Source organism: Suricata suricatta, chromosome 9, assembly GCF_006229205.1.
Source record: "Suricata suricatta isolate VVHF042 chromosome 9, meerkat_22Aug2017_6uvM2_HiC, whole genome shotgun sequence".
NCBI classification, from domain to species: Eukaryota; Metazoa; Chordata; class Mammalia; order Carnivora; family Herpestidae; genus Suricata; species Suricata suricatta.
The window spans coordinates 94,401,129-94,419,961 of record NC_043708.1 but is presented as its reverse complement, the minus strand read 5'-3'; the positions used below and the strand labels follow the sequence as shown (position 1 = coordinate 94,419,961).

Sequence of the window (18,833 nt, the reverse complement as noted above, 5' to 3'; positions counted from 1 at the left end):
TAAATCTAAATACAAATGAAATACAAATAAAAAATTTTGAAGTTATTGATTGCATTGACTAATGAGATTTAAATGTTGATTTTTACTTTAGAGATTAACTGCATAGCTGGTTAAAGAGACAGATAACCTTTTTATAAAACATTTATTTGGGTGTAGAATCTTTTATGAGAAATAATTTGCTTTTAACAATTTTTAAGATATAAACTATTTCTGAATTTATATGTGATTTCTCATTGCATTTGAACTTTAACGTGTTATAACAAAATCCAGATAACAGTTAATTATTTTAGACTGACTTCATTTGTATTCTGTATTAATAATTCACTTATTCAGTACAATTAAATTGATGTATAGTGGCTTTATTTGGGTTATTTTTTTCTAAATACATTCTCCCCTTCCAATTAATTACCATATTAGTTAATCTTTACTATTACTTTTATGTCTACGGATTCCTTTCCCTAGGCTGTGTACCTGTGCATGAGTGTACATCTGTGTGAGTGGGAGGGAGAAGAGGAGAAGAGAATCTGCTTTATAACAAGTTTTTAGAACTACAGAAAATATTATGCCATTATGGCTTTTAAATATCAACAAATCATTTTCCAGAGTGGCAGGTGTAACAGTAAAAATCATAATTCATTGTAAACTCTGTGTCCTATTTCTATGTTTAATAATATATATCTGCATTTTACTATGTCTCTAAAAACTTAAATTGTTTTTTCAAAACATCGGTTAGGATGATACATTATAACAATAATAGATTGTAGCAGTGAACTCAGAAGACATTTTGATCATGCTTTTAGGACTGAATATAGTACAGTGAATGGGAAATAGATGTTTGTTTTATTTTGTGAAAGATTCATTTTAGGGTAGTATGCCTAATGTTAAAAAGGAATTTTACTATTTCAAATATTTAATAAATCTATCACTTTTATTAACCTAACTTTCTTTTTCTTTTAGCAAAACTGTACAATCTAAAGTGGACTGCATTTTGGTAAGTAAAATAATCTTAAAGTTCTTTTGTAATAGGCTTTTATCACTATATATAATATATTATTTTAGAGTAAATATTTATTCTAAATATAACTCAAAGTTTAACATTTAATTACAACCCTATTGGTGAACTGGATATAAACTATGTAGATATTTTTCCTATATCTCATCAATAATGAAATCACAGTCTGAGGCTATTGCATGTTTTTGAAGCTTACTGGCTTTTACTTTTTGATGGCTTAGTTTTGTTGATTGCATATTTTTCCTATTCAGGTTGCTAGACTTTAGAAATTAAAGCCACAGTAATAGTTCTAATTGATGTTACAGTTAATAGAACTCTTAAAAATGAATTTAAATGAGAGCATTTTAAAATGCTTCATTGATTAATTTTTGTTGGTATACTTTTCATATTTGGTTTGCTGACCTTCAGGAATTAAAGCCACAACAATAGTTAAAATTCAGATTGTATTTGTAGTTCCTTAGCTCCTGTCTTGAACATATGAGGGCAGGCATGAAGCTACTGGGGCTATTGGAATCGTACTGATGTTGTTCATGAAATCTGTTAATGGAAACACTCCCTAGGCTCTAAAACACTCAGTGCCTCTGCACTGTTAGATTTCCCCACAGTTTTCTTGTAGTTAGTCCTCTTCCTAGTTGTTTGTGACATCAGAACTTTCTTGTTCAGGTGAGGTATTCCTTATAAGCTTTTTTTTTTGTGAGGGAGTGTCTGGTGCTGAAATAGTATGTAATATTTTATTAGCTTATGAAATTTTTATTACCTTTTGATATTATTAGCTTTTTAGCTTTCTAGGTAGATGAATAAATGGGAAGAGTTCATAGAAGTGGTATTTTGATCAGTGCTTGTGCTTTCCTGACCTAATAGTTGAGAATAAAGACTTCATGGGGATGTTTTTCCCTTTTTCTTTCACTTACTTTTTCTTCTTCTTCTTCTTTTTTCTTTATTGGCCTCACAATAACCCTCTGAAGTAGGTAATCTTATTACCTTTTTTATAAATGAAGAAACATGCTGTTTACTTCAGAAAAATAATTTTGGAACACCTTCCGTCTGCCAATGCTAGTTAGCTACATGATACAGAATAAAAAAGACATATTCCCTTGCTCTCAAGAATTCACTGTTGATCACACTGTCATATTCAAGAGTGCTGTTAAGACCTAGGAAGGTAGTAATTGGGGATGGAGGGATGACTTTGCTGCCAATCCCCAGAGGATTTCATATCTGTCCCAATTCTCAAGAGTCCCATTGTTTATCACTCAGTAGTTATGTCATATTGCTTTCTTTTTAGTACCAGAGATAGTGTTGGGGGATTATTCAGCTTTTGAGGCAGAAGACTGGTAGAATTTATAAGATACAACATTTATAAAGTACTAAATAAGAAAAAGGCTTTTAAAAAATCTTTGAAGAGTTCAAAATTGTTTACATATTAGCATAAGGTTTAAAGTTATATATATTTGATGAACAAGATCGGGAGGTCTCTATCTTCATGAACCTTACAATTTATTGAGTGAGGTACATATTAGATGAGTAGTTAAATAAATGAACATTATAACTTCAGATAATAAATGCTGTTTATCATTATAAAATTTTTGAAAGGCGAAAGGAGGCAAGTGATGGTGGCTAGGGTAAGTTTAGATTGGATGATTAGGAAAAGCCTCTGAGGAAATGGCATTTGAGGGCAGACTTGAATAATAAGAATCCAGCCTTATGTGATGATTTTCCTGTGACAGTTAGGCAGAGAGAATAATAAGTACAAAGATTCTGAAGCAGGAAGGAGTTGGGGATATTTACAGAATACAATATGCAGTGATCTGGAACTTATAAAGGGAGGAGAGAATGATAGGAGAAAAGTTCAGGTTGGGAGAAGTTTTTGTAGGGTATATTTAGCCATGGCAAATAGTATGGATTTCATTCTCAGTACATAGAGAGCCCAATTAAACAGTTTCAAGTAGAAGGATAGTATGATCCAGTTGTTTTTAAATGCCCTGGTTGATGTTAAAAACTGGGCTTGTGGCGGGGGGGGGGGGGGGAGTATAAGCAGGAAAACCATTTAGGCCATGCAGAAGTCCAAATGAAAGTTCACAGCTCTCAGGGCGCCTGGGTGGCTCAGTCAGTTGAGCGTCAGCTTCAGCTCAGGTCATGATCTCACAGTTTATGGGTTTGAGCCCCACGTTGGGCTCTGTGCTGACAGCTATCTCAGAGGCTGGAGCCTGTTTCAGATTCTGTGTGTCTCCCTCTCTCTCTGACCCTCCCCTGTTCCCGCCGTCTCTCTCTGTCTCTCAAAAATAAATAAAAAACATAAAAAGAAAATTCAGAGCTCTTGCTCATGTGATGTCAGTGGAAGATGGAAAAAAGTATATGGATTCAAGGCTTACTTTGTATATAAAGCTAATACTAATAGGCCTTGCTTGCTCATGCATTAAATATACAGGGAGAAACAAAGAGGAATCAAGGATAGTTTCTTTCAGTCTAAAAGATTTCTTTTAATATTTCTGGTAACACATGTTTGCTTGTAATGAATTTTCTTGGTGTTTATTTGTGAATGTTTTTATTTGCCTTCAGCTTTAAAGGATGGTTTTGCTAGAAACAGAATTTTTGATCAACAGGTTTTTTCTTTCATCACTTTGAGTATGTCATTCTGCCTTCCTTAAGCCTTTGTTGTTTCTGATGAGTAGTGAGTAATTTATCATGTTGTTTTCATATGCATTATGAGTTGTTTTTCTCTGGTTGATGTCTTAACCCAGGGGCCGGGGCCGCTCGTCCGCCCGTCCGTCTGCTTCCACCCCGGGTTGGGGCGGCACTTGCAGGTGCCTCGGTGCGCTAGCTCGCCAGGTCCAGGCGCTCGTCCCCAGCTTTGAGCGGGCTTCCATTGCGGTCCTTCTCCTGAGGGAGGGAGAGAAAAAGGGGGCAGGAGAGGGAGACGCAGAGAGTAAAGACAGAACTCATAGTTTCCGATCAGGCAAAAAAGGAGAGCTTTATTCAGAAAACTGTCTCTTATAAAGGTTTCAAGGCGGGAAAACAAAGCAGCTGACCTAGGTCAGTTACCAGGTAAACAGAGTCAAATGAATATCAAAAGAAACGCCCAGATTTGCCTCTGCAAACGCTGGGGGGAGGAAGCTAGCACTGAATAATCCAAAATGCGGTTTTGATCTTTTGTGCACCTTGGCCACTCTTCGTCTGGTCCAGCATGACAGAAGCCAAAGTTATTTTGACCAGGAAATGGCAGTCTCCAGCCTCTAGATGCAAATCTTGTTTACTGGTTCACTCTCCGGAGAGTGATAATCCTTGCCTGAGGCAGACAGAAAACTTGGCAGCCCCTGACAGGTGGATACCAAGATTTATTGAAATTCATTCACTTGCTTGTTTGCTTACCCACTTACTCTTGCTTTCAACACTTTTGGCATTACATGTATATGTATGGATCATTTTGTGTTTATCCGGCTTGGGATTTGCTGAGCTCACATTTTACAGATTATTCTGATTGGGAAAGTTTTCAGCCATTACTTCTTCCATTATTTTTCTGTTCCTTGGATTCTCCTCTCCTTCCAAAACTTCCAGTACATACATGTTGAAATGATTGTTATCCTTTCAGTCTCTTAAGCTTTGTTCATTTTTCTCTGATTGTCTTTCTCAGTGTTTTAATTTTTCTGTCTTTATTAAAGAGTCCCTATATTTGATTCACTGTCATCATGTTTTCCTGTATGTGTTTAAACCCAAGCAGCCTCATCCTGGCAGTACTACTGTCCAGATCATGTGGGATAGGTCATGGGAGCAACCCAGGCAAGACTGACACAGATATTCAACAGTTAGTACCTACAGTTCAGTTTTAATGACAAAACATTTCTTAACATGTTGTTTGCCATTAGTGCCCAAAGCCCTAAAATTGTTCTTTTTCACCACTTTATATCATTATATAGTTATTTTAAGGGGAGGGTTTGCTGACCTATTTGTTTTCATCTTTTCTAGATTTCCCAGCCTCCTCACAAAGATTTTACATGTTTTCTTGTAAAAGTTTTGTGATTTTAGCTTTTTCTATTAGGTCCTTTTCTGTTAACCATTGTGATTTAGACTTGTGTTTTGCATGGAATTAACTACAATCTTTATCTTTTACCATATGAATGGATATCCAGTTGATCCAGCACCGTTTACTGAACAATCCACTCTTTCCCACTCACCTCCTATGTCAAAAATAATTATATGTGTGTCCTTTCTATCCACTTTTTTCCCCATCTGTTGTTAGGTCTTTCCTTGTGACGTCACCATATTGTCTTGTTTATGGTAGGTTTGTAGAAAGTCTTGATATTAGGTACTATAATGACTGAAATTAATTTTAGCATTTCCATAGACATTTAGAATAAATTTATCAATTTCTTTTTTTTTAATGTTTATTCATTTTCGAGAGACAAAGAGAGACAGAGCCCAAGCAGGGGAGGGGCAGAGAGAGAGGGAGGCACAGAATCTGAAGTGGACTCCAGGCTCCATGCTCTCAGCACAGAAATCAACTCAGTGCTCGAATTCAAGAACCATGAGATCATGACCTGAGCCGAAATTGGACGCTTAACTGACTTAGCAACCAAGGTGCCCCAAATTTTTTAGTTTAAGTCTACTGGGATTTTTGGTTGGGATTTCAGTGAATTAATAGATCAATTTGGGGTCAATAGACATCTTAACAACAAATCTTTTAATCCATGAGCATGGTATATCTCCATATTAGTTGGCTCTTTTGTAATTTTTCTCAACAGTGTTTTGTAGTTTCTATGTATAGGGTTTATATATTTTTGCTTAAATCAGACCTAAATATTTTAATACCTTGGGTGCTATCATGAATGGCATTTAAAAATGTTTGTTATACAATGTTTTATTGCTAATATTTGTGTTGACTTTGTAGTCTGAAAACATACTAAGTTTACATGTTATATTTAGAAGCTTATATGGAGAGTCCTTTGGACTTTCTACACACCCAATCATATTGTCCATAAATAATGACTTTTCATTTTATTTATTTTTTAAATATTTATTTATTTTTGAGAGAGAGAGACAGAGACAGAGACAGAGACAGAGTGCAAGTAGGGAAGAGCAGAGAAAGAAGGAGACACAGAATCTGAAATAGGCTCCAGGCTCTGAGCTATCAGCACAGAGCCCAATGCCAGACTTGAACTCAGACCATGAGATCATGACCTGAGCCAAAGTCAGATGCTTAACCGACTGAGCCACTCAGGCACCTCAGAACATTTGATTTTAAACGTATTTATTTTTACTCACTGTATTGCTCTGCTAGGACCTCCAGGACAACATTAAGTAGAAATGGTGAAAGTAAATTCCCTTTCCTTGTTCCCAATTTTAGAGGAAAAGATTCATTCATTCACTTTATAATATGTTAATATTACTTTTTTCATGGATACTCTTTTCAAGCTGAGAATGTTCTCTTCTGTTTCTGTTTTCCTAAGAGGTTTTTTTTTATCAAATGCATGTTGTATTTTATCAAATGATCTTTCTGCACTTTATCAAAATAATATCAAAATAATCAAAAGATAATTCTCCTTTATTCTTTTAACATGGTGAATTATACTGATTGATTTTCCTAAGTGAAAACAATCCTTGCATTTCTGTGATAAGCTCTGCATGATTCTTTATACTTCATGTATTGCATTATACTTTGATATATTACTTCATTAGATTTGCCAGTTTGTTAAAGACTATTGTCTGTATTAATTAAGGCTTTGGAAATATTATTTTCTTGTAAAATCTTTTCCTGTTTTTGGTATCTGGGTTATGTTGGCTTTATATAATGAGTTTGGAAATGCTATTCTGCATTTTCTGAAGGTCTCTATTTAAAATTAATGTTTCTTGAAGTGTTTAATAGATTTTACTAGTAAAACTGGGGGAAAGGTTTTAGTTACAAACTTAGTTTCTTTCATTATTACAGGGCTATTTTTCTGTTTCCTCTTGAAACAGTTTTAGTATTTTAGTCCTTAGAGGAATTTGTTCATTTACTCTGTTACTGAATTTGTTCATGTAGTATTGTTTATAATGTTCACTTATTATCCTTTACTCTCTATAGAATCTGTAGCAGTTATCTCTGATTCCTGATAAGGGACCTTTAAATCTTCTTTTTTTCTTCATCAGTTTAGGTAGAGTTTTAATCATTTTATTGATCTTTTCAGATGAATTGAGTTTTGGCTTCATTGATTTTTCTCTCTTGTTTGTCACTTTTCTATTTTGTTACTTTCTCTTCTAGTAAATATTTCTATCTTTCTGCTTACCTCTTTTTTAATGTATTCTTATTTTTCTAGCTTCTTAATATGGAAACTTGAAACTTTTTTCTTTTCTGTTGTAAGCATTTTAGTGCTTTAAGTTGCCCTATAAACACTGGTTTAGCTGCATCCCATAAATTTTATGTTATGTTTTCATTTTCAATTTTTTTATTTTTATATTTCCATTCTCATTTATATTTGTACCCATGGGACACTTAGATATATCTTGAGCAGTTCCCAGATAGTTGAGTATTTATCAAAGCTTTTTTTAGTGCATATCTTAGTGAATGTTTCATATATATTTGAAAAGAATACAGGGTAAAACCTTGGTTTGCGAGCATAATTTGTTCTGGAAACATGCTTGTAATCCAAAGCACTTTATATCAAAGTCAATTTCCCCATAAGAAATAATGGAAACTTAGGCGATTTGTTCCACAATCCTAAAATATTTATATAAAAATGATTAGATTACTGTAATATAATACAAAATAATAAAGAAAATACAAAATATAAAGAAAAATAAGCAAATTAACGTGCACTTAACTTTCAAAACCTTTGTGTCTGATGTGAGGGAGACAAGAGAGATGAGGGTATTGTGTAAGACAACTTTCACGATTAGTAACAGAATCACCGCTATCTATTGGTTCAATGGAATCTTTTTCTTTTTGTGCAACTTTAACAAGGAACCTATCCAGTGACCTAGAATGAAGCAAAGCATTTCTAAGCTTACTTGTATGGAAAAGCAGAGGACTGTCCATAGATGTTTTGAAGTGACAAAAAATACACTCGTGCCTGTTGTGGGCATCTTCCAGTGTTCTGAAAAATCACTAATTGGCAAACACTGTGGCCTGAAGCTGACCATCCGAACATGGGAGATACTCACCCACAATCCCACAGCAAGCGAGAGAGAGAGAGAACCATTGGCTCAGTTGTGATCATGTCATGTTTGGCATCATGTACTATTCATATTGCAAAACATTGCTTGTTTATCAAGTTAAAATTTATAAGAAATATTTGCCTGTGTTGCGGAACACTCACAGAACAAGTTACTTGGAATCCAAGGTTTTGCTGTATATTCAACTGTCATTGGATGGAATGTTCTTAATCTAACACTTAGGTCCAGTTGGTTCTTTCCCAAGATATATTTATCCTTTTCTCCCCCCCCCGCCCCTTATTTCAGTTGTGAATGTTAATATTTTTTCCCTGTGATCCTGTCAGATTTTGCTTCATGTATTAAAGCTATTATTGGAACATAAATATGTAGAAGTATTATGTCTTCTTTGTAAATTGGTTCTTTTATTATTATGATATTTCCATTTTTATCTCTGATCATATTTGTGCTTTGAAGTCTTTGCATAGTCTTCCCCTCTTTTAATTGGTGTTACTTGTAAGACATATCTTTTTTCATCCTTTTACTTTTTTTATTTTTTATGTTTATTTATTATTGAGACAGAGATAAACATAGCATGAGTAGAGAAGGTGCAGAGAGAGAGGGAGACACAGAATCAGAAGCAAGCTCCGGGCTCTGAGCTGCCAGCACAGAGCCTGACACTGGGCTCGAACCCATGAACTGCGAGATCATGACCTAAGCCGAAGTTGGACACTTAATCGACTGAGCCACCCAGGCACTCCTCCATCCTTTTACTTTTAAGCACTATAGGTCTTTATGGTTAAAGTGTTTTGATGCTATTGATGACATCATATACTTGTATTTTTCTTATCCAGTCTTACAAGGTTTATCTTGTTACTGCTTACTTCTTTGGTTGAGTGTACACATACGATTTTGCTTTTATTTTCTTGTAGGTCTACTGTTAGTTCTCCTAGTTATACTTTATCTGGAAAGAAAAAATCCTTTAATTGCCCTTCATTTCGGAGGGTACTTTTACTGGATAAAGAAATCTAGGTTTTTTTTGCAGCATTTTAGCAGTGGCGATCCCCTGTCTTCTGACTTGCAGTTTCCGTTGGAAAGTTTGTAGTTATTCTTGTTTCCCTGTACGTAATACATTCTTTTTTATTCTCCTTTAACTTCTTGTAAGGTTATTTATTAGTGGTTTTCAGCGGTGCTATTATAATAGCTTTAGTATGATTGTCTTTGTTTTTGTCCTGCTTGTAGTTCATTGAGCTCTTCAAATGTGTGAGTTTATATTTTTCAACACTTTTTGAAAAAATTCTTGGCCATTGAAATATTCTTCATTGCCCCTTCCATCCTGGGAATCAAACTAGGTAACTAAGGCTATTCTTAGTTGTTGTTGTTGTTGTTTTTTCTCTTTTTGCTTCATTTTAGATAGGTTATATTTCTTTATTATCACATTCCCTAATATTTTCTGCTGATGTGTCTAATCTGCTTTAAATCCCATTGAGTGGATTATCTTTTATATCTTGAATTTTTCAGGTCTACAAATTCCTCTTGGGTATTTTGTTTTATTTTGTCCATTTTTCTTTCCATATTTATAATAGTTGCTTTGAAGTCGTTGTTTGCTAATTATATTATCTCTAAGTGTGTTTTATTTACTGAATTTTTGTTGTTGTTGTTGTTACCGTTATATATCATGCTTTCTACTTCTTGCATATCAAATTATTTTTAATTCAGTATTTGGTTGTGTATAGTGTCTGGGTTTTGTCCTCTTCTCTAAAATGTATTAAACCTTTCTTTGGGGGCGCCTGGAGGCTCAGTCGGTTAAGTGTCCGGCTTCGGCTCAGATCATGATCTCACGGTTTGTGTGTTCAAGCCCCATATCGGGCTCTGTGCTAACAGCTAGCTCAGAGCCTGGAGCTACTTTGGATTCTGTGTCTCCCTCTCTCTGACCTTCCCCTGCTCGTGCTCTCTCTGTCTCTCAAAAATAAATTAAAAACATTAAAAAAAAATTTTTTTAAGAATTGTTAAAAAAAAAAAAAAAAAGCTTTCTTAGGCCAGCAACTAAATGACTTGTAGGATAGTTGGATCTTTTGCTGTGTTTAAACTTTGTTGGGGCAAATCTGTAATGGCATTCATGTTAGAATTTAGCTTTTATACTAAAATATTACACCTGATGTCTATACTGCATTCCTTAGGTGTTCACTGAGATCTCTCAATTCTGTCTAATTAGAATTTGAACATGTCATAGACAGTTATAGTTATCTGGTAGTTCTGTACCCAGCTTCATGGAGTTTTTCTGTAATCATACAGTTTAATATTCAGCAGTAGATTCTAAATCTACATAATGATTTGTGTAGATTTTGAAGATATTTCCTATCTTCCTTTTGGTAGTTTGCTTTCTCAAACACTGATCTCTGTCACTTTAGTGCATCAGTAATGTCATGCTCTGCTTGGGTTCCCCCTCGCTGTGCCAGTTCACAAGTTGCCTTCAGATGGAATTATTTTATTTGTGTCTTTTCTTTAAGAAAGAACAGTTCTATGCTCTCTGTTCAATTTCTGAAAACAGTTGCTTGTATTTAGTTTAGGTTGGTAAAGCTGGGAAAGGTACTCCAGTGTTAGGTACTCCTGTGTGGCCATATGCATAAGTCCATTAATAGATATTTTAAAGGTTCAGTAAAATGTACAGGCCCCTTCAAACTCCTTCATTTCCTAGTGAGTTGTCATCCACTCTTCTCCTCAAAAACCGTTTCAAAATTTTTAAAATAAAATTCCCAAACTCATGTCTTCTCTTACTGTCAGCAGATCATCTCACCTCCTACTTTTCTGAGAAAATAAGAACACACAGTGAAAGTATTCCACAAAATCAATGCTGTTTCTTATCCCTGACTCAGTAGTTGCTCACTTTGGTACCTATTGTATTCCTTCTTTTGTCTCCTAATAGTAGAAATACCTTTCTGCCTTTCCGAAAGTTGATCTCTGCCTAGGCTCTGATCCCATACCTTCCTATCTCAGAATTCATTTTATTTATACTCTTCTCCCATTTTTTTTTTATTTTCCTCATTTTCTACTCACCTTTTCCTGTTAACAGTTAAGTGGTTAATCGTTTTTCATCTATTAAAACAAAATCCTCCCTGAAATTGACACCCTTTCTCCAGCTACCACAGTCTTCTTTCTTTTGAAACCCAGTCTCATACTTTACCTTCCATTCACTCTTCAACACCCGCAACAAGTCTTCCAATAACCACTTCTCTGACACCTGAGTTTACCAAGAATACCATGAATGATCTCTTATTGCTAAATATAATAGTCTCAGTCCCTAATTTCACCACCCTTTTTCACTTAACTATTGATCATTCCCTAACCCTCCTCTTTTAGTATGTTCTTATTCGTTTCACTCCTTAGATACTACACTATCTTGGTTTTCGTGCTACATCGTAGGCTGTTCCTCTCTAGTTTCCTCCAAGGGCCTCTAGTATTTGTCTACCTGAATTGTCTGCATTTTGTCTGTATTTGCCCATGATGATTTCATCTACTTTGATGGTTTCAAGTAATGTCAATATGGAGATGTCTGCTAAGGTCGAGCTTAAGGTCGAGATTCGTATATCCAACTAGCTTACCACCATATCCCATAGTCACTTCAAACTCATTTTTTCTGGAACCAGTCTCATTGTATCATACCCCAATTCTGAACCTATCTGCATTAGTTTCTTATTGGTGCTACAACAAAGTACCATAAACTTAGTGGTTTAAAACAACTCAGATTTATTACAGTTCTGTAGGTCAGTAGTCTGACCCATGTCTCGCTGGGATAACATGAAAGTAGCATCAGGGCAATGTTTCTTTTGAAGGCTGTAGGGGATCTGTTTCCTTGCTTTTTCTAGCTTTTAATGGCTGTATCTTCAAAGCCCTCAATGGCTGCTCGAGTCTATTTTACACTGCATTACTCTGACACTTCTCTTTTTTGTGTTCAGAGCTCCCTCCAACTCTTTCTTATCTGGACACTTGTGATTATGTTGGGCCTACTCTATAATCCAGGATTATCTCTCCATCTCAAGGTCCTTAATCACATCTACGAAGTCCCTTTTGCCATGGAAGGTAACAGATTTACAGGTGCCAGGGATTAGAGGATTAGGACATGAACATTCTTTGTACCATACTATCTTAGTGGATGTACTCATTCATTCATCCTAAAAATGTGCTGGTCATTCTTGACTTCATTTTTTCCCTCAGCCTACCTCCTATCGGTCAATCAACAAGACTTGTCAATTCTGCCTCCTTAATTGCTCCATTTTTGTCCATCCCTGCTGCTGCTGCTGCATTAATCCAGATCTCCATACTTGTTAGAAATACTGCAGCTGTTTCTCTGCTTCTAGACTCTCCACTTTCATTCCATCCTCCACAGCACCATTATAATCAGCTTTATAAAATACACATCTGTTTATTTTATACCTTGCTTAAAAACTCTCACTGGCTCCGCATTATTCATTCTGTATTAAGGCATGGGAGACCTTTCATACTCAAGTCTTACTTCTCTTGTTTAACCTCATCTTTCTCCACTCCCTTCACAGGCTGTCATTAAGCTATAGTGAACAGTTGTGAAATAAGAGAATATATACTCTGTAGAATGTTGCTGTCCATTAAAACATGGCTAATGAGCACTTAAAATATGGCTAGTATGACTGAAGAACTGAACTTTTATTCCATTTTCATTAATTTCAGGTGAAATAGCTACATGTGGCTTGTGGCAGCCAGTTTGCTTTGTGCAGGTCTGGAGCAATGGTTCTCAACCAGATGCATTTTTGCCCCCTACGGGACATTTGACAATATCTAGAGACACTTTTGATTTTCAGCAGAGTGTGTGACCAGCAGCAAGTAGGTGGAAGACAAGGCTGTTTAAACATTCTACAAAACGCTGGACATCACCTTGTAACAGACTTATCAGTCCAAAATTGTTAGTAGTGTTGAAGTTGAAAAAATTCTGATCTAGACCATCTCTTCTTCTCCCCCCCCCCCTTTTTTCTTGTCCTTTCTATTGGCTGTACCTACTTATTTTTTAAGATTCTTAGATATCACTCCCTCTGGAATACCATCTGTGATTTCTCAGATCTGAGTTTGATACATCTTGTGTCCCAAATTATCCTGTGCTTTAATTACCTTTCTTGGTATTATTTGGTCATCTCTATGATAATTATAATAAGCATTTTTATTTGTTCTTAGATTCTTAAGCATTAGAATATATTCATTGTAATATGGTCAAAGGCATATGAGGATGATCAGTACATATTTGTTAAGTATATGAATGAACATAAACCAATCATTAAACATTGCTATTTAAAATATAAAGAAGTGTCGCCACCTTCAATTTAGACCTCTTAGAGGCCTTACACTTGCTAAAATATTTGAATTTGTTTTTTGGAATTACGTAACAGTTTGCCAATAAGAACAGAAACTTGTTTCATTCTTTTGGAGGAAAAGAACATTTTTTCTTTTTCTGAAATTTTCTCTTTTTCCTTGTTCTACTCTGCTTACATATACTCCTTCCTTCCATACTCTCCTGTTAAGAGGTAACCAGCCTGAGCCACCACCAGTCTCCTCTGCAGAGTACAGTTGGGGAACTAAAACTTTACTGCATAGATGCAGGAAGGATTCAAGCAAATGAAGTGTAACTAACAAGTCAGAAGCTAAAGAAACTGATTAACAGTATAGCAGAATGGCTCAGAGCTGAGGCTGTGGAATGAAACAGACCTGAGTTTGAATCCTTGCCCCAGCCAGTATTACCATTCCTGTTTGATTCTGGGCAATTTTAACCTAAATCAGTTTTGTAACAAAAGACATAATAACAGTACCTACAACACTGAGTTGTTGTGAATATTAAATGTGATAATTAGTATAAATACAGTGCCTGACACATAGTAAGCACACATGGCAGCTTCAGTTGATGGTGTTACATGTGTAAATTGATAATGTGGATCTAATTGACTTCAATTACCATAAATTTGTTTTTAGTAGTCTAAACATTAGTTAAAGACACATGTTCATCATCACAGAACATATCGTTTAGAATGAATGCTGCCCATATGGAACCACTGAGAGGAGAGTATTGAATCCCTGAAACCTCTTGAATGGAAGATGGAAAAGGTTGGGAATCTCCTGGCTAAAAGCCTTCTGAGAAGCCAGAAGGTGCATATTGTAGAACAGATGCCAGTATCAACACTCCATACTCTCTCCTCCTCCAGGCCTTTGTAGATGCTATTTCCTTTGCCAGCTGTGCCCTTCTCAGGTTTTTTTCACTTGGATAACTCCTCCTTCTTTTGGACTTGGCTCAGAAACCTTTTCAGAAAGTTTTGTTCATCTACTAAGTATGAATTCAGCCGCAGATAACCCAAAACCCTATTGGTGGCTTAAGAGTTCGTGTTGTTTAACAAGTCCAAAATTAGGCATTCTGGAGTGGTGCGAGAACTCAACAATGCCACCAGAGTCCTAGTCTCTTTTATTTTTGCTGTATCTTTTGTTCTAGTCATATCATTGATGGCTGCCGTTGCACTTATGTGCCTTTGCCCAAATGGTGAGGCAGGAAGAAGAGAAGAGCAAAAGGGCTTTCTTCTAGAGAAGCTCTGTCTTTATTTTAGGATACTTAATTCCCTTCTGAAAACTCACTTGAGAAACTTCAGCCTCCAGAGTAATGTCATTTGGGTACCTCTAAGCTATAAGGGAAACTAGAACATGGAGGATTTTTTTTGTTTTCTAGCCTCACTATTAAAGGAAGACAAAGAAGAAAATGGTTAGCAATTTATGTATGTGTGTGTATGTGTATATATATACACAACAAGATCAATTTGTTTTCTTCTCGAAAAATAAGCTTTTGATAGTAAAGACTATTTCTTATGGTCTTTATATTTCTAGTGCTTACCACAGTTAGCACATTATTAGTACATGTAATACACTCAGAAAACATTTGCTGAATGATTATTCATAAACAGTAATTATTAAAAAGAATATAAAATATGCATATATCCCCAACAGAGAGTTTCTTTGTAATTGTTGTTGTTGTTGTAGTTGTTGTTGTTGTTGTTGGAATTTATTGAGTATCTATTACCATATGCCCAGATTAGTACTTTACATGCTTTATCACTCCATCTTCTTAATTTGCCTATCAGGTTAATCTTGTTTTCATCTTCATTTTACAGATAAAGAAGGAAGCTCAGACAGGTTAAGTAATTTATCCAAGGTCATAAAGCTTGATAAGTGGTAGAATTAGGCTTTTAATCTAGGTAATCTGACTTCAGTCCCCAGGCTTTTAAAAACTGTGACACTATATCATTTTTTTTAAATATCTGAAATATGAGTTTATTTGTGAATTTCTTGAAATTCTGTTTCTTATTATAATCAAGAATTATTTCTGAAAATGTTAAGAATTCTTTCTGAAAATAATTTTCCAACTTCAAAATAAATCTGAAATGAAAAAATTAAAAGCTGACTTCATTATTTTACTAAATTTTAGTAGTCAGTAATTCTAAATGCAGTTTAATTTTTAGCATGGAGGTTGTTTGCCATTTAAAGAACTCCTAACATTCTCACTAAAAATAGCTAAAATTATTCTAATTATTTAAATCAATTATAATTGCAAAGACTATCTAGGAGAAGTAAAATTTTTTAAATTGTATCTATGCTAGTTTAAAAAAAAAAGCCTAGCATTTTGCCTGTTTATCAGTAAAGACAAATGAAAATATTGGTAGTGGTATAATTGTGAATAAAGCATTTTTTATTAATAATTAATACTTTTGCAATTAAAAAGTTGATTTTTACTTAATTTTAATAATAACTAATATATCATAAACTAAGTTTCTCATGAGTTATAACACTTTGAGATCTATAGTGTCATCATACATTTGTAAAGTTGATCCAGTTACATTTTTTCTAATGTTTATTCATTTTTTGAGAGAGACAGAGAGAGAAAGCAAGTGGGGTAGGGGCAGAGAGAGAGAGGGAGACACAGAATCTGAAGCAGACTCCAGGCTCCAACCTGTTAGCACAAAGCCTGATGTTGGGCTCAAACCCACAAACTGCAAGATAATGACCTATGCCGAAGTCGGAGACTTAACCAATTGAGCCACCGAGGCGCCCCCCAATTACATTCTTCATTACCAGTTAATATTTGAGGCTAAGATACCCTGCCATACCCAGTACCAGAAGATTAGCTAAACCCAAGCAGAATTTGCAAGCTGCCTTAGTTCAGTTAAATGGGCTACCTGACAGCTGTAGGAAGGCCTGAAATGTGAAAGAACCATGAGAGTAATTGGTGTAGAAAAAGCATGTTTTGGTTAGAGTCCATCACAGCAAGCTGGGAAATAATAGTTCGTGTGTCCCAAAATATGGTCCTTAGAAGAATAGTTCCATAGGATGCTAAAATGTTATGCAAAAAGTTTGACAAGACAAAAATGTTTCATGAACTTTGGGTTAAAAAGTATCTTAAAAACTATTAATATGCTGTTATATGTCATGAATCTTAAGTATTCAGTGTGTTCCAGACCCTTTTTTTCCTCATAAGACTCATCATGAAAATGGTTTTCTAGGTCATACTATTTAGGAAATGATTAGTAAAATCTGTAGGGCAAGTTTCTAGAATAGAGAGAGAAATTATTTCCCATATTTATCATTCAGAACTACCAGGATATTGAGAACTTCCTACGTATGTTACTTTGTTTTAGGTGTTTGCACCACCAGGAAGCAGTATTTCCAGCACTTCTAATGTTCAGATTCCCTAAGTGATTAGTCCTGCTTTGAAATTTTTAGAACTAATAATGGTTAAGGGGGGCCGGGGGCCGGGGAAAGACTATATGTTTTGGTTCCTGTTAGGAAAGGCTAATAAAATATTAAACAGCATTCATTTTGTCAGAAAATCAGTCAAAGCAACAAGAAAAATATGTTTCATAGGTTAGCCGACTCAGTAGCAATCCTAGTAAGAATATACATTTAAGATTATACAACCTCTGCTTACCTTTTTTCTCATTAGTTGGAAGACAAAAGACTTAAAACCAAGAGTAAGGGAGGGTATGGCAAACCTCTCAGGAGGAGTATACTGCCTTACTTCTAGGGCTCCCTGACGGACTGAATGATCAGTGTTCTAAGAGAGGGCTCATGTGTATTTCCATTTACTTCTGAGTCTAAAAAATACTGCATTGATTGGCCTTTTTTTGGTGACTTAGCATAGCCTAAAAAAGCACTCTGACAGAAGCATGCTATAAACCTTGGGGTAGGGTTTATTCATATGAATTGACCAGAAGAGGACTTGGTAGGATTATCATTAGGAGGGAGACATGGAAAGTGATGTGGAATTGCCAGAATACTATTCCTTTTAGAGGGCTGGAGAAACCTGAAACTGGGTGACAAATACCATCATTTAGACCATTCAAGTAGTTAGGTAGGTTCCCTTCCAGAGGAGAGCTCTCAGGAGGGTCCTCTTTCAAGGGAGTACAGTAGAAAACTTGAAAAAATGAACTTGGGTTGAATCTGTGTTAAGTGTGTCCTAGGTTCTGAGTATTGATTCATTAATCCTTTAGAGATTCTGTCTCCCACTCTCACTAGAATAGTGTTTGTCCTTCCTAGGGAAATGAACAGAAATTAATAGACTAAACTATGGTTTAATAAACTTTACCTCTTCGGGCGCCTGGGTGGTTCAGTTGGTTGAGCATCAGCTTTGGCTCAGGTCATTATCTTGCATTTCATGAGTTCAAGCCCCGTATTGGATTATGTGCTGACAGCTCAAAACCTGGAGTCTGCTTTGGATTCTGTCTCCCCCTCTCTGCCCCTCCCCTGCTTGCACTCTGTCTCTCCCTCTCTCAAAAATACACATTAAAAAAAAATTTTTTTTAATAAAAAAACTTTATTTCTTTTGTGAGCACCAAAGCCATATTTTCAGGTAAAGCAACCAACTTTCTGGGCACGTATGAGTTGTCATTTACAAAATCTAAAACCTAAAAACAGAATCACAACAAAGGTACCAAATACCCCATCTGAAAAATCCTGTTTAGCATAGTAGTAAGTTCGTTAGAACAGGCAAGGAGAAAGCAGAGCAAGAAGTCTGCCAATGGGAGGTCTGTTCATTTATCAGAGATCCCTATGTGGAAGTTCAGCAGTACCTTGATCCTCACCATAGTGGTATATGGAACACTGCAACAGAGGATATTTCCCTGGCTGTTTTAATATCATTTCATCTTGACTTATAGCATCTCATTAATATGGCTTGTTCTGAATCTAAGTACATTCCTGGATTTTAAAACATACGCTAACTCAGATATGGACTGAATGGTAATAACAAGCAGGTCTTCCCCAGCAAATCAAGCTTCCTTGTGCTTATGGCCCTGGAAGGAATCAGCACTTGACCCTGTGGACCAGAGGAACTAATCTAGAGAACCACAGGCTAGATCTGTTCCACAGAGGTGTTTTGTTTGGCCCATATTGACATTTTTTAAGTTTCAGATTGGTTATCATACTTAAAAATTGAGAGAGTTCATCAAAAAACTGTTTCATTTCTCTTGAAAACTCAGGACACTAAGTCCTTACTTTCATATGATGACAGTTGGATTCTGTGTCTCCCTCTTTCTCTGCCCCTCTCTTGTTCACACTCTTTCTCTCTCTCAAAAACAAACAAACATTTTAAAAGTTAAAAAAAAGAACCGAGCATATGTTCTCTCCTGCCCTCCAGAGTTGTTTAATA

The 18,833-nt window shown here is 35.6% G+C and overlaps 1 protein-coding gene across 3 annotated transcripts in view; it reads left to right on the top strand.

Moving 5' to 3' along the window:
• The window catches only part of RFX7 (regulatory factor X7), a 134,318-nt gene that overhangs the window by 55,404 nt on the left and 60,081 nt on the right, over positions 1-18,833 (top strand). For all 3 annotated transcript variants that reach the window (XM_029951384.1, XM_029951385.1, XM_029951387.1), the window contains one exon: positions 958-991. In XM_029951384.1, the coding sequence (XP_029807244.1) occupies positions 958-991 (34 nt within the window). The remainder of the gene's footprint in view (positions 1-957; positions 992-18,833) is intronic.